We start from the raw sequence: 13,372 nt of genomic DNA, 5'->3' as shown, positions 1-13,372 counted from the left end.
GGCTGAGATGGGTGGTCAGCGCTCCTGGGTGCTGTGCCCAGAGTTGACAGGGTAGAGCTGGGCCGGGCTCAGATGGGTGGTCAGTGCTCCTGGGTGCTGTGCCCAGTGTCGAGAGGGGAGAGCCTGGCTGGGCTGAGATCGATGGCCAGCGCTCCTGGGTGCTGTGCCCAGAGTTGACAGGGTAGAGCTGGGCCGGGCTGAGATGGGTGGTCAGCGCTCCTGGGTGCTGTGCCCGGTGTCGAGAGGGGAGAGCCTGGCTGGGCTGAGATGGGTGGTCAGTGCTCCTGGGTGCTGTGCCCAGTGTCGAGAGGGGAGAGCCTGGCCGGCCTGAGATCGGTGGTCAGCGCTTCTGGGTGCTGTGCTCGGTGTTGAGAGGGGAGAGCTGGGCTGGGCTGAGATCGGTGGTCAGCGCTCCTGGGTGCTGTGCCCGGTGTCGACAGGGTTGAGCCGGTCCGGGCTGAGATCGATGGTCAGCGCTCCTGGGTGCTCTGCCCAGTGTCGAGAGGGGAGAGCCTGGCTGGGCTGAGATCGATGGTCAGCGCTCTTGGGTGCTGTGCCCAGTGTCGAGAGGGGAGAGCCGGTCCGGGCTGAGATCGGTGGTCAGCGCTCCTGGGTGCTGTGCTCGGTGTTGAGAGGGGAGAGCCTGGCCGGGCTGAGATCGGTGGTCAGTGCTTCTGGGTGCTGTGCCCGGCCCAGCCTCTGACTTGCTCTGTGGCTGGGGAAGTCTCTGTCCCTCCTGCATGAGAGGCTCTGCAGTGCGCTACAGGGAGTTCTGGACAGTGGGTGGTGATGGACGTCCTGGGGGGCGATGGGAAGTGCTGCCCTGGGGAACCCTCCCCAGGGCATGTGCAGTAACACAGCCTCATTCCTCAGCACCATCCTCATTGAGCCGGGCTGCACGGCCTCCATCACCCGCCATGGGGACATCAGCATTGCCGTGGGCTCCGAGAAGCAGGGCCCCATCAGCACCCAGCTCGACACCATCCAGCTCTCCATCTTCTCCCACCGCTTCCTGGGCATTGCAGGTGAGGCTGCGGCACCAGGCCAGCTCCCAGGCCCTGTCTCCACGTGTGTCATCCAGGAACTTCTCTCATTCTTTTCTGAACCACGTTATAGTCTTGGCCTTCACAACATCCTCTGGCAAGGAGTGCCACAGGTTTACTGTGTGTTGTGTGAAGAAATCTTTCCTTTGGTTTGTGTTAAACCTGCTGCCTGTTAATGGTTGGTTTAGAAACAACAAATCCTGCATCTCGGCAGAGGGTTAGACTAGGTGGCCCTTGCAGTCCCTTCTAACCCTGTGGGTCTATGATTCTAGTTTCATTGGGTGACCCCTGGTTCTTGTGTTATGTGAAGGGGTAAATGACACTTCTCTATTCACGTTCTCCACACCAGTCACGATTTTTAGGCCTCTATCTTATCCTCCCTTAGTTGTCTCTTTTCTCAGATGAAAAGTCCCAGTCTTATTAATTTCTCCTCATATGTACGTTTTCCAGTTGTAATGTTTCTTTTTTGAGATAGGGCAACCAGATCTGGAAATGGTATTCAAAGTGTGGGAGTACCATGGCTTTATGGAGAGGCATTAGGATATTTTCTGTCTTCGTATTTATCCCTTTCCCAGTGATTCCCAACAATGTTCGCTTTTTTGACGGCTGCTGCACATTGAGTGAATCTTTTCAGGGAACTCTCCACAGTGACTCCAAGCTCTCTTTCCTGAATGGTAACAGCTAATTTAGACCCCATCAATTTGTATGTAGAGTTGGGATGATGTTTTCCAATGTGCATTACTTTGCATTTATCACCACTGAATTTCACCTGCCGTTCTGTTGCCCATGTTAGGGCTTCCTCTCGTCCTCCCTTGGTTCTTGTCACCCAGACAGAAAGCAGAAGGCCAGAATCCCACGTGCAGGCAATGTGATGGTTATTGGGGTTACCAAGCAAGCATAATCCGCACTCTGTACACCAGCAGAGCTGTTCCCTGTCCTGCTCCTCTTTATTAACAGGGCAGTTATACCTGTAGAGCACGCCTGGCACCACCCTTTACAGTTTATGGTCCTGTTCCATTTTGGAGGGTTGTGAGTCTGGGGGCTTCGGTGCCACCTCTTTTGAGGGAAGGGTAGGGAGTGAGGCCAGGCTTTTCTTTGGCTTTTAGTGTTTCTTATGCCTCCCCCCCATCTCCCTTTGCCCCTCCTCACTGGTTCCTTGGCCTTGGCTTGGGGGAGGAGCTGTACACCGTACGCAGCCACAGGTAAAAAACCCGGAATTCTGTCTCGGCCCAAATACTGCATTGCATCACTAGCAGCCACTCGCCCCCGTCTGGGAGATCCCTTTGCACCTGTGACGCGGCTGGTCCCAGCGGGACCCGCCTGAGAGTGTCCGTTCAGGACAAACTGCTTCAAGCAGGGCAGTCACGGCCTCAGGCTGGGGTTCCCGTGCGCACCAAGGCAAACCAAACCAGCCAGACAGAGAGGACTTCGGTCTCACCCCACTGGCTAATCACAAGTCACACAAGCAATTCCCTTAGAGCAGGGGTCGGCAGCCTTTCGGAAGCGGTGAGCCGAGTCTTCACTGATTCACTTTAATTTAAGGTTTCGCCTGCCAGTCATACATTTTAACGTTTTTAGAAGGTCTCTCTCTATAGGTCTATATATTATAGAACTAAACTATTGTCTTATGTAAAGTAAACAAGGTTTTCAAAATGTTTAAGAAGCTTCATTTAAAATTAAATTAAAATGCTGATCTTACGCCGCTGGCCCGCTCAGCCCACTGCCAGCCTGGGCTTCCGTTCACCTAGGCCGGCAGCAGGCTGAGCGGGGCCTGGGCTGGGACCCCGGCTGGCAAGGGGCCGGCAGCAAGGACCCCAGACCGGCAGCGGGCTGAGTGGGGCCGGTGGCCAGAACCCCAGACCAGCAGTGCACTGAGCGGCTCAGCCCGCTGCCACTCAGCCCGCTGCCGGTCTGGGGTTCTGTCCGCCGGCTCCTGCCAGCCAGGGTCCCAGCTGCAGGCCCCGCTCAGACCGTTGCTGGTCTGGGATCCCGGCCCTGCCCATATAGAGTGGGTACCTACCTTCTCCCTGGTTCTAGCCCATTCTCTTCCTCTCTCTCTGCACAGGGCTGGGGGTGAAGGAGCAGGCTGGGGGTTGAGGTGTAGGGTCTGGCCAGAAGCTAGAATGAGGGAGGGGGCTCAGGGTTGGGGCAGGAGGTTTGGGTGTGGAGTGCTTACCTGGGCAGCTCCCATTTGGTGCGAGGGGTGCAGGTGGGAATGTGGGGAGGTGGTGCAGGAGCTCCCGTTTGGTGCGAGGGGTGGGGGTGGGATGTGCGGGGTGCAAGAGTCAGGGCAAGGGGTGTGGGGGAGCTGGGTATGTATGGGGGGTGCTGGAGTCAGGGCTGGGGTTGTGGGGGGTGCAGGGGTCAGGGCAGAGGGCTGGGTGTTTGTGGGGGAGGTGCAGGGGTCAGGGCAGAGGGCTGGGCTTGTGTGGGGGGCGTGCAGGGGTCAGGGCAGAGGGCTTGGGGTGTGGGCCGGGGTCGTGGGGGTGCGCCCAGCCCCTTGCCCTGAGCGGCTCACGGCAGGAGGCTGGAGGGGATATGCCGATTCCAACCCCTTCCCCAAGGCCCCGTCCCCACCTCTTCTCCACCTCCTCCCCAGAGCAGTGAGCACAGCTGCAGCTCGGCTTCCCCCCTCCCTCGCAAGGGCCAAGGGCAGTCAGCTGATCGGCCGCAGGGAGGGAACAGAGGAGGGGCGGGCAGGATTTTTAATGGCTCGCTGCTGCCTGCCGGGATCCCGGCCTGGGTTCGGCAGCAGGCTGAGCAGGGCCAGCGGCTGGGACCCGGCAGGCAGGAGCGTGCCATTAAAAATCAGCTCGCATGCCGTCTTTGGCACGCGTGCCATAGGTTGCCGACCTCTTGCTTAGACACTCCAGTTTCCCAGTATCACCACCAGGGCCACTCGTTATGGGGACAGATGGTTATGAAAACCAATACCCCAGTAAGAGAAAAGAGGTTATTTCGATCCCAAAGGACCAAGCCCCAGACCCAGGTCAATATACAAATCAGCTCTTACCCACAAATCACATTGCTGCCGATCCTTTCGAATCTAAAATCTAAAGGTTTATCCAGAAAAGGAAAAGGATAGAGATGAGAGCTAGAATGGGTGAAATGGAATCAATGACAGACAGGAATGGCCAAGTTCTTGGTTCAGGCTTGCAGCAGTGAGGGAATAAACTGCAGGTTCAAATCCAATCTCTGGAGAACATCCCCAGCTGGGATGGGTCCTTCAGTCCTTTGCTTAGAGCTTCAGTCTGTAGCAAAGTCCCTCCAGAGGTAAGAAGCAGGACTGAAGACCAGATGGAGATGAGGCATCAGCCTTTTATAGTCTCCTCCAGGTGTAAGAACCCCTCTTTGTTCTTACCGTGGAAAATTACAGCAAAAATGGAGTTTGGAGTCACATGTCCATGCATGGTTTCAGAGTAACAGCCGTGTTAGTCTGTATTCGCAAAAAGAAAAGGAGTACTTGTGGCACCTTAGAGACTAACCAATTTATTTGAGCATGAGCTTTCGTGAGCTACAGCTCACTTCATCGGATGCATACGTATGTATCTGATGAAGTGAGCTGTAGCTCACGAAAGCTCATGCTCAAATAAATTGGTTAGTCTCTAAGGTGCCACAAGTACTCCTTTTCTTTTTATGTCCATGCATGACTCAGTTTTTACAGGTGGCAGGCATTGCCCACATGCTATCCTGAACTTCTCCAGGAAGACTTCTTATGTGGATTGGAGTCTCCCACGGTCTATTGTCAGTTAAGTGTTTCTTGATAGGGCACTTAACTTGCAAATTCCTTTCAAGAAGCTGACCAAATGCTTTATAAAGGCTTCTTGGAAACAAAACACATCGAGATACCAGTACAGAGCTAATATTCATAACTTTAACTGCAAAAGTGATGCCTGCATGCAGACAGCATAATCATGATCAGTAAGCCATAACCTTTCCATAGACACCTTATACGGCAACCTTTGTACAATATTGCTGAAAATAGATAACGGTGGTTGCAACAATGATTTATACGGTCCCAGGTTATATCAGTAACGTCACAGTAACTCTTCGCAGACTGCCTGGGACTTAACTATCTTGATTAATTTAGTGTTATCTGCAAACTTTGCCACCTCACTGTTTACCCTTTTTCCAGATCAGTTATGAATATGTTGAACAGCACAGGTCCCGGTATAGATCCTTGGGGGACCCTGATATTTACCTCTCCTCTGTGAAAACTGACCTTTTATTTCTACCCTTTGTTTCCTATCTTTTAACAGTTACTGATCCCTGAGAGGACCTTCCCTCTTATCCCATGACAGCTTTCTTTGCTTAAGAGCCTTTGGTGAGGGACCTTGTCAAAGGCTTTCTCAAAGTCCAAGTACGCTATTGTCACGGAGTCCCCGGGCGATGCTCTGGAACTGCTCCCCATGAAGCCAGTCAGGACTCTGGGGAAGTCTCCTTTCTGTGAGCAGCCTGTTTTCAGGACACACAGCTCACCCGGCTTCCCCCTTCCTGGGTCTGACCTCGGAGCATTCAGCCTCCTCTGCCCCCCCGGGCGCTTCCCACAGCAAGTCCGCTCATGCGGGGCTCCTGGGGAAGCCAGAGGGTCCTGCCCCCCAACTCTGCAGTCAGACGTGACTCTCAGCCAGCCAGTAAAACAGAAGGTTTATTAGATGACAGGAACATGGTCTAAAACAGAGCTTGCAGGTGCAGAGAACAGGACCCCTCAGCTGGGTCCATTTTGGGGGGGCAGTGAGCCAGACAAGCACGCCTGCACTTCACTCCATGTCGCACCCTTATCCCACCACCTAGATACTTAAGAACTGCATAGGGGAAACTGAGGCACCCCCACACTATTCGGAGGAAACATTAAGAACAGTCCCACTTCGTCACAGCTATGTCCACTGGATCCCCCTTGTCCACATGTTTGTTGACCCCTCAAAGAACTCTAGTAGATTGGGGAGGCATGACTTCCCTTTACAAATGCCAGGTTGACTCTTCCCCAGCAAATCGTGTTCATGTGTGTGTCTGATAATTCTGTTCTTTACTATAGTTTCAATCAATTTGCCTGGTACTGAAGTCAGGCTCACCGGCCTGTAATTGCTGGGATCACCCCTGGAGCCTTTTTAAAAATTGGGTGTCATATTAGCTACCTTCCAGTCATCTGGTACAGAAGCGGGTTGAAATGAGAGGTTACAGACCACAGTTAGCAGTCCTGCAATTTCACATTTGCGTTCCTTCAGAACTCTTGGGTGAATCCCATTTGGTCCTGGTAACTTATTCCTGTTTAGTTTATCAGTTTGTTCCAAAACCTCCTCTTATGACACCTTAATCTGGGACAGTTCCTCAGATTTGTCACCTAAAAAGACTGGCTCAGGTTTGGGAATCTCCCCCACATCCTCAGCTGTGAAGACCGATGCAAAGAATTCATGTAGCTTCTCTGCAATGGCCTTATCCCCCTTGGGTGCTCCTTTGGCACCTCGATCGTCCAGTGGCCCCACTGGTTGTTTGGCAGGTTTCCTGCCTCTCGATATACTTGCTGTTAGTTTTTGTGTCTTCAAATTGTTTTTTGGCCTGCCTAATCATACTTCTGCACATGACTTACCACAATTTGTGTTCCTCTCTATTTTCCTCAGCAGGATTTGACTTCCAATTTTAAAAGCTGTCTTTTTGTCTCTACCCACCTCTTTTGCTCTCTGGTTTAGCCATGGTGGCATTTCTTTGGTCCTCTTACTTCTTTTTGTTTTTTCCTGTGGGGTATACATGTAGTTTGAGCCTCTATTATGGTTTTTGTAAAAAATGTCCATGATGCTTGCAGGCATTTCACTCGTGTGACTGGTTAAAGCACAGTCCGAGTCCCTGCCGGTTAGCCCAGAGCCAGGCTGAGCTGCCGTCAGTTCCATGCTCAGGCTGTCTCTCGCTCAGGCCTGGTCGACACCAGAAAATCAGGTCGGTTTAAAAACGTTAGTGAGGTGTGTGAAAAATCCCTCCCCCCGCATGGCATAATTAAGACAACCCGTGGAGACAGAGCTAGATCGATGGAAGAATTCTTCTGTCGACCCAGCTGCCGTCTCTCGGGGAGGTGGATTAGCTATGCCAAGCGAAGAACCCCTCCCGGGGGTAGGTAGTGTCTACACTGACGTGCTACAGCAGCACGGCTCGTGCTTTAAGTGTAGACAAGCTCTCAGTCTGATCTCCTTGGGCAGTTCCCAGATGAGAGCCCTGACTCCCCCCGCCAGGCCTGTGTCCTCCAGCTGGGGGGTCTTTGCTCAGCCTCCCTGCAGAGTGGTGGGGAAACCCCTCTCCCCCTAGGCCATGGGTGCCAGGTATCAATGTCCTGCTGCAGGCTTTTCCATTGTTCACTGCTTTGGGGTTGGCTGGGCCAGTCCTTTCCAGTGACCCCTCCCGGCTCAGGCAGCTGGGCACCATTCCTACCCAGGCCTCAGCCTGCCCTGAGAGCACATGGGAGGTGAGGAGTCACTCCTGGTCCAGGCACCAGCCCACAAGCCAGGAGCTGGGCTGTGACTCCCAGGGCAGGAACATAAGCCCCACGGGAGGAGCAGCAGCTCAGTCTGCTCAGTGTGACTCCAGGGCTTGGAACTCTCTCCTGCCCGGCAGTGACAACAGAGCCCCCCAGACTTCGCCTGCTCCAGCCCTGCTCTTGGGCCCAGGCCCACCCTGTTCCTAGTCCTGCTCCAGCCCTGCTCTCACACCAAGCCCAGTCCGATGCCTGAGTCTGGCTCCGGCCACTAGGCCTCCCCAGCCCAATCACCATTTCAGACAAAACAGCCCTTTTCTCCCCTCCCCCATGACGGTTGCCATATAGAGGAAACTGAGCCACATTTAGGCTTCATAAAAATACTACAGAAAATCCCCACTTCCAGTGCTCTCAGCTGGGCCCATCCCACAAGCCAGGGGGACTGGGCAGGGCAGTGCTTGGATGGGAGACTTCCCAGGATGCCAGAAGCTGCTGGGAGCAGCATGTGGGCCCAGTAGGGGACACGGTCCCCTTGCAGTTGGGGCTGACCCCAGTGCAGCGCTAGGGGGTGCTCCGCGGCTGGAAGTGTTGCTAGGGTCTCTGGCCCACGTACCCCAGAGTCGGCGTGTTAACCCCACTGTCCTGGCCCCATTCTAATCAGGTGGAGCTCCTTCTGCCTCTCCAAATTCCCCCTGGGGCTTCAGCTGGAGCACAGACTCTCCTTCACTACCTGTCCCAAGCTGCTGACCAGCCCTGCTGTGTGGCTGTTACCCAGCCGTTCCGTGCCCCACCCCAGAGGCAGCTGCCTTTCACATAGCATCTTTTAAACAAACTGTCGCCCATGGGCCGCCCCAGTTCAGTCAGGGGGTGTGGGGCACCGAGAGGCATGTTGGACAGGGAGGTGATGCGTTTGTGGCTGAGATTTGGGAGGAGCTGCCGGGTCCATGATACAGAGGCTTAGAGGCACTGGAGCTGTGGTGAAGAAGGCTCTTGCACAGAGAGTGTGTAACGTGCAGACAGGTTGGTGCTGGGGAAGTGGGGGAGAGACGGACCCGTGATGCCAGCTGGAGCCAAGGATGTGGGGGGACTCTGCCTGGTCTGCTGAGCTGCCTAGGTTCTGGGAAGGGGAGTTGCATGGCTGTGGGGGTGCCCTTGGGGCTGGGGGTTCCTATGGAATGGCTCCCTCCTCGGGGTTGGTAGCAGTCGCTTCATCTCGCCCTGCAGAGCAGATGGGCCGGATCCTGCAGAGAACGGCCATCTCCACCAACATCAAGGAGCGGCTTGACTTCTCGTGTGCCCTCTTTGGGCCGGATGGGGGGCTGGTGGCCAACGCTCCCCACATCCCGGTGCACCTGGGGGCCATGCAGGAGACTGTCCAGTTCCAGGTAGGTGCAACCCCGGCACACACCTCTTTGGCATCCCCCTGCGCCCTGGCTCTGCGCTTTGAGGGCTGGGCCTGCGGCTCCCCCAGGGCTGGCCAGCCCCCTGGGCGGCCCCTGAGCACCGCTCTCGGTGCCGTTTCAGATCCGGAACCTCGGGGCTGACCTGAACGAGGGCGACGTGATCCTCAGCAACCACCCATGTGCGGGGGGCAGCCACCTCCCAGACCTGACTGTCATCACACCTGTGAGTACCACCGGCAGGGCCCGGGCAAGGGGCAGCTGGTGCCTCTGGGCTGCAGCTCCCCATGTCAGATTGTCACAGAGTCCCCGGGCGATGCTCTGGAACTGCTCCCCATGAAGCCAGGCAGGACTCTGGGGAAGTCTCCTTTCTGGGAGCAGCCTGTCTGCAGGACACACAGCTCACACAGCTTCTACCTTCCTGGGTCTGACCTTGGAGCATTCAGCATCTTCTGCCCCTCCGTGCGCTTCCCCCAGCAAGTCCACCCAGGTGGGGTCTTGGGGAAGCCAGAGGGTCCTGCACCCCAACTCCGCAGACAGACGTGACTCTCAGCCAGCCAGTAAAACAGAAGGTTTATTAGACGACAGGCACATGGTCTAACACAGAGCTTGCAGGTGCAGAGAACAGGACCCCTCAGCTGGGTCCATTTTGGGGGGCCGTGAGCCAGACAACCGCATCTGCACTTCGCTCCATGTCCCAGCCAGCCCCAAACTGAAACTCCCTCCAGCCCCTCCTCCCCTGGTCTTTGTCCCTTTCCCGGGCCAGGAGGTCACCGGATTCCTTTGTTCTCCAACCCTTTAGCTCTCACCTTGCAGGGGGGAAAGGCCCAGGCCATCAGTTGCCAGGAAACCGGGTGTCGGCCATTCTCTGTGTCCAGACCCCTGCACACACCTGCCCTCTAGGGCTCTGCAGTGATCATACACCCCTATCCCACCACCTAGATACTTAAGAACTGCCTAGGGGAAACTAAGGCACCCCACACTATTCAGAGGAAACATTAAGAACAGTCCCGCTTCGTCATACAGATCCAGCCAGAAGCCATTCTTTGGGGGGCAGCCCTGGGGCCCATGTGTGACATGAGTTTATGGGTCTCAGCCCATTCCTGAGCAGGCAGTTGTCCCCACCCCAGAGGTGCCAGCCCCCAGGGCACTGTGGCCTCAGCAGAGAGGGCAGGGGCCAAGCAGGGCTGGCAGGCTGGTGACTCAGGGCAGTGGGTAGGCCAAAGGCAGGGGCAGTGTGTGGGGGTTGCCCCACACCTTGCAATGCCCTGTCCTGAGCCCCTGCAGGGCACGTGGGTCCCTGGCTCCGATTCCAGCTGCTCTCCCCTCCCAGGTGTTCTGGCCAGGGATGCCAAGGCCCGTGTTCTTCGTAGCCAGCCGCGGGCATCATGCGGACATTGGGGGCATCACGCCCGGCTCCATGCCCCCGCACTCCAAGGCGCTGCAGGAGGAAGGCGCTGTCTTCGTCTCCTTTAAGCTGGTGAAGGACGGAGTCTTCCAGGAGGAGGGTGAGTCTGCGGGGGCAGGATGGGGGCTGCATGTATGAGCTGGGGGGAGCAGCTAAGCAGCCTTGGGCTAGATCCGCATGCGGATGGGAGACCCCCAAAGGGATCCCTACTCTCTGGCCCCAGGGGAGCCATCCTCTTGACCCTGGCACGAGCTCCCCTTCCGCGCCAGCTGGGTGAGCGGGCCCCGTCTCCGAGCCCTGCGGGGGGGAGGCAGGATTTGTTCACTGGGTGTTTGCCTCCCCCAATGCCCCAGGCTGGGGAGTGGGTAGATCTCGCCCCCCGGATAGCACCGTCCTGCCCCGTCAGTGCGCCCCGGGGGGCGTGAATATCCCAGCATGCAGTGCAGCCCGTGGTGCCTGCCGGCCCCGTCTCCAGGGGCCCGCTCGCACCTGCCCCTCTGCTCAGCAGCTGTGACCGAGGCCCTGCTGGCTCCCGGCCGCATCCCAGGCAGCAATGGCACCCGCCAGCTCCAGGACAACCTGTCGGACCTGCGGGCGCAGGTGGCGGCCAATCAGAAGGGGATCCAGCTGGTGAGCGAGCTGATTGGCCAGTACGGGCTGGAGGTGGTGCAGGCCTACATGGCACACATCCAGGTAAGCGGGGAGGGGCCTGGTCTGGGGCCCTGGGGCTGGTGTGCCCCGATCTCTGTGCAAAGGAGCAGGACCCCAGGCTCCCCTGCCCTCCACATCCCGTTCCCAGCTGTGCCCCAGCCCTGGGGCAGCCCCCCCCCCGCCTCACTGCCCTGCTCCGCCCCACAGGCCAATGCAGAGGTGGCGGTGCGGGACATGCTGAAGGGCTTCGCTGCTCGCTGTGGGGCGGCGACGCGCCCCATGGTGCTGCAGGGGCAGGATCACATGGACGACGGCTCCCCCATCCGGCTGAAGGTGGAGGTGGACCCACAGGAGGTGAGCCAGGCCCCTCTGCTGGGGGTCGGGGCTGATGTCGGGGGATCTGCAGGGGGAGGAACTGGGGGGGGGGTAGCAGGAGGATGAGAGAGTTGGGGGGGATCCAGCTGGCGGGAGGAGAGTTAACCCAAAGGTGGGGGACCCAGTGGCAGAGGTAAACTCCCATCTGATGGGTGAGCAGGAATGGGGCTGGGGGTGACTCCAGGGGGGGTGAATCTGTGGGGGAGGAGCTAGGAGGTTGGGGCAACTCTGATGGGGGAGGTGGGTGCTGGGGTGACCCAGGATGGGGGGAGAGGGGCTGGAATGAAGGAGGGCCAGGCTTCTGGGCTGACCCCAGAGTGGGGGGAGGTGGATGCTGGGCTGATCCTGCCTAGGGGGCAGGGCGCGCGGAGCCCGTTCTGAGCCCGGCTCTCCGCAGGGCAGTGCTGTGTTTGATTTCTCCGGCTCGGGCCCCGAGGTGCATGGAAACTGCAACGCGCCCCGCGCCATCACCCTCTCGGCACTGATCTACTGTTTGCGCTGCATGGTGGGCCAGGACATCCCGCTCAACCAGGTGGGCCCAGGAGGGGTCTGCAGGGCAGAAGGGAGGGTGGGGCCGGGGCCGGGGCTGGGACAGGGCGCGCTGGGAGCTGCGGTCTCTGGGTGTCCCCGGGGTGGCACAGGGCGCGCTGGGAGCTGCGGTCTCTGGGTGTCCCCGGGGCGGCACAGGGCGCGCTGGGAGCTGCGGTCTCTGGGTGGGGCCGGGGTGGCACAGGGCGCGCTGGGAGCTGCGGTCTCTGGGTGTCCCCGGGGCTGGGACAGGGCGCGCTGGGAGCTGCGGTCTCTGGCTGGGACTGGGGCTGGAACAGGGCGCGCTGGGAGCTGCGGTCTCTGGGTGTCCCCGGGGTGGCACAGGGCGCGCTGGGAGCTGCGGTCTCTGGGTGGGGCCGGGGTGGCACAGGGCGCGCCGGGAGCTGCGGTCTCTGGGTGTCCCCGGGGCTGGCACACGGCGCGCTGGGAGCTGCGGTCTCTGGGTGTCCCCGGGGTGGGACAGGGCGCGCCGGGAGCTGCGGTCTCTGGGTGTCCCCGGGGCTGGCACAGGGCGCGCTGGGAGCTGCGGTCTCTGGGTGTCCCCGGGGTGGCACAGGGCGCGCCGGGAGCTGCGGTCTCTGGGTGTCCCCGGGGCTGGCACAGGGCGCGCCGGGAGCTGCGGTCTCTGGGTGTCCCCGGGGCTGGCACAGGGCGCGCCGGGAGCTGCGGTCTCTGGGTGTCCCCGGGGCGGCACAGGGCGCGCCGGGAGCTGCGGTCTCTGGGTGTCCCCGGGGCGGCACAGGGCGCGCCGGGAGCTGCGGTCTCTGGGTGTCCCCGGGGCTGGCACAGGGCGCGCCGGGAGCTGCGGTCTCTGGGTGTCCCCGGGGCTGGCACAGGGCGCGCCGGGAGCTGCGGTCTCTGGGTGTCCCCGGGGCGGCACAGGGCGCGCCGGGAGCTGCGGTCTCTGGGTGTCCCCGGGGTGGCACAGGGCGCGCTGGGAGCTGCGGTCTCTGGGTGTCCCCGGGGCTGGCACAGGGCGCGCTGGGAGCTGCGGTCTCTGGGTGGGGCCGGGGTGGCACAGGGCGCGCTGGGAGCTGCGGTCTCTGGGTGTCCCCGGGGCTGGCACAGGGCGCGCTGGGAGCTGCGGTCTCTGGGTGTCCCCGGGGCTGGCACAGGGCGCGCCGGGAGCTGCGGTCTCTGGGTGTCCCCGGGGTGGGACAGGGCGCGCTGGGAGCTGCGGTCTCTGGGTGGGGCCGGGGCTGGCACAGGGCGCGCTGGGAGCTGCGGTCTCTGGGTGTCCCCGGGGCTGGCACAGGGCGCGCTGGGAGCTGCGGTCTCTGGGTGGGGCCGGGGCTGGGACAGGGCGCGCTGGGAGCTGCGGTCTCTGGGTGTCCCCGGGGCTGGCACAGGGCGCGCTGGGAGCTGCGGTCTCTGGGTGGGGCCGGGGTGGGACAGGGCGCGCTGGGAGCTGCGGTCTCTGGCTGGGGCTGGGGCTGGGACAGGGCGCGCTGGGAGCTGCGGTCTCTGGCTGGGACTGGGGCTGGAA

General features: G+C 59.5%; 1 protein-coding gene across 1 annotated transcript in view; it reads left to right on the top strand.

Annotated features, from left to right (window-relative positions):
• The window catches only part of OPLAH (5-oxoprolinase, ATP-hydrolysing), a 50,504-nt gene that overhangs the window by 20,535 nt on the left and 16,597 nt on the right, over positions 1-13,372 (top strand). Inside the window, exons 15-21 of the mRNA XM_077808796.1 lie at positions 874-1,025; positions 8,728-8,888; positions 9,028-9,129; positions 10,237-10,411; positions 10,820-11,004; positions 11,170-11,316; positions 11,735-11,869. Coding sequence (XP_077664922.1) covers positions 874-1,025; positions 8,728-8,888; positions 9,028-9,129; positions 10,237-10,411; positions 10,820-11,004; positions 11,170-11,316; positions 11,735-11,869 — 1,057 coding nt within the window. The remainder of the gene's footprint in view (positions 1-873; positions 1,026-8,727; positions 8,889-9,027; positions 9,130-10,236; positions 10,412-10,819; positions 11,005-11,169; positions 11,317-11,734; positions 11,870-13,372) is intronic.

Source organism: Eretmochelys imbricata, chromosome 2 (genome assembly GCF_965152235.1).
Source record: "Eretmochelys imbricata isolate rEreImb1 chromosome 2, rEreImb1.hap1, whole genome shotgun sequence".
Lineage (NCBI taxonomy): Eukaryota > Metazoa > Chordata > Testudines > Cheloniidae > Eretmochelys > Eretmochelys imbricata.
This window is presented reverse-complemented; position numbering and strand designations above follow the sequence as displayed.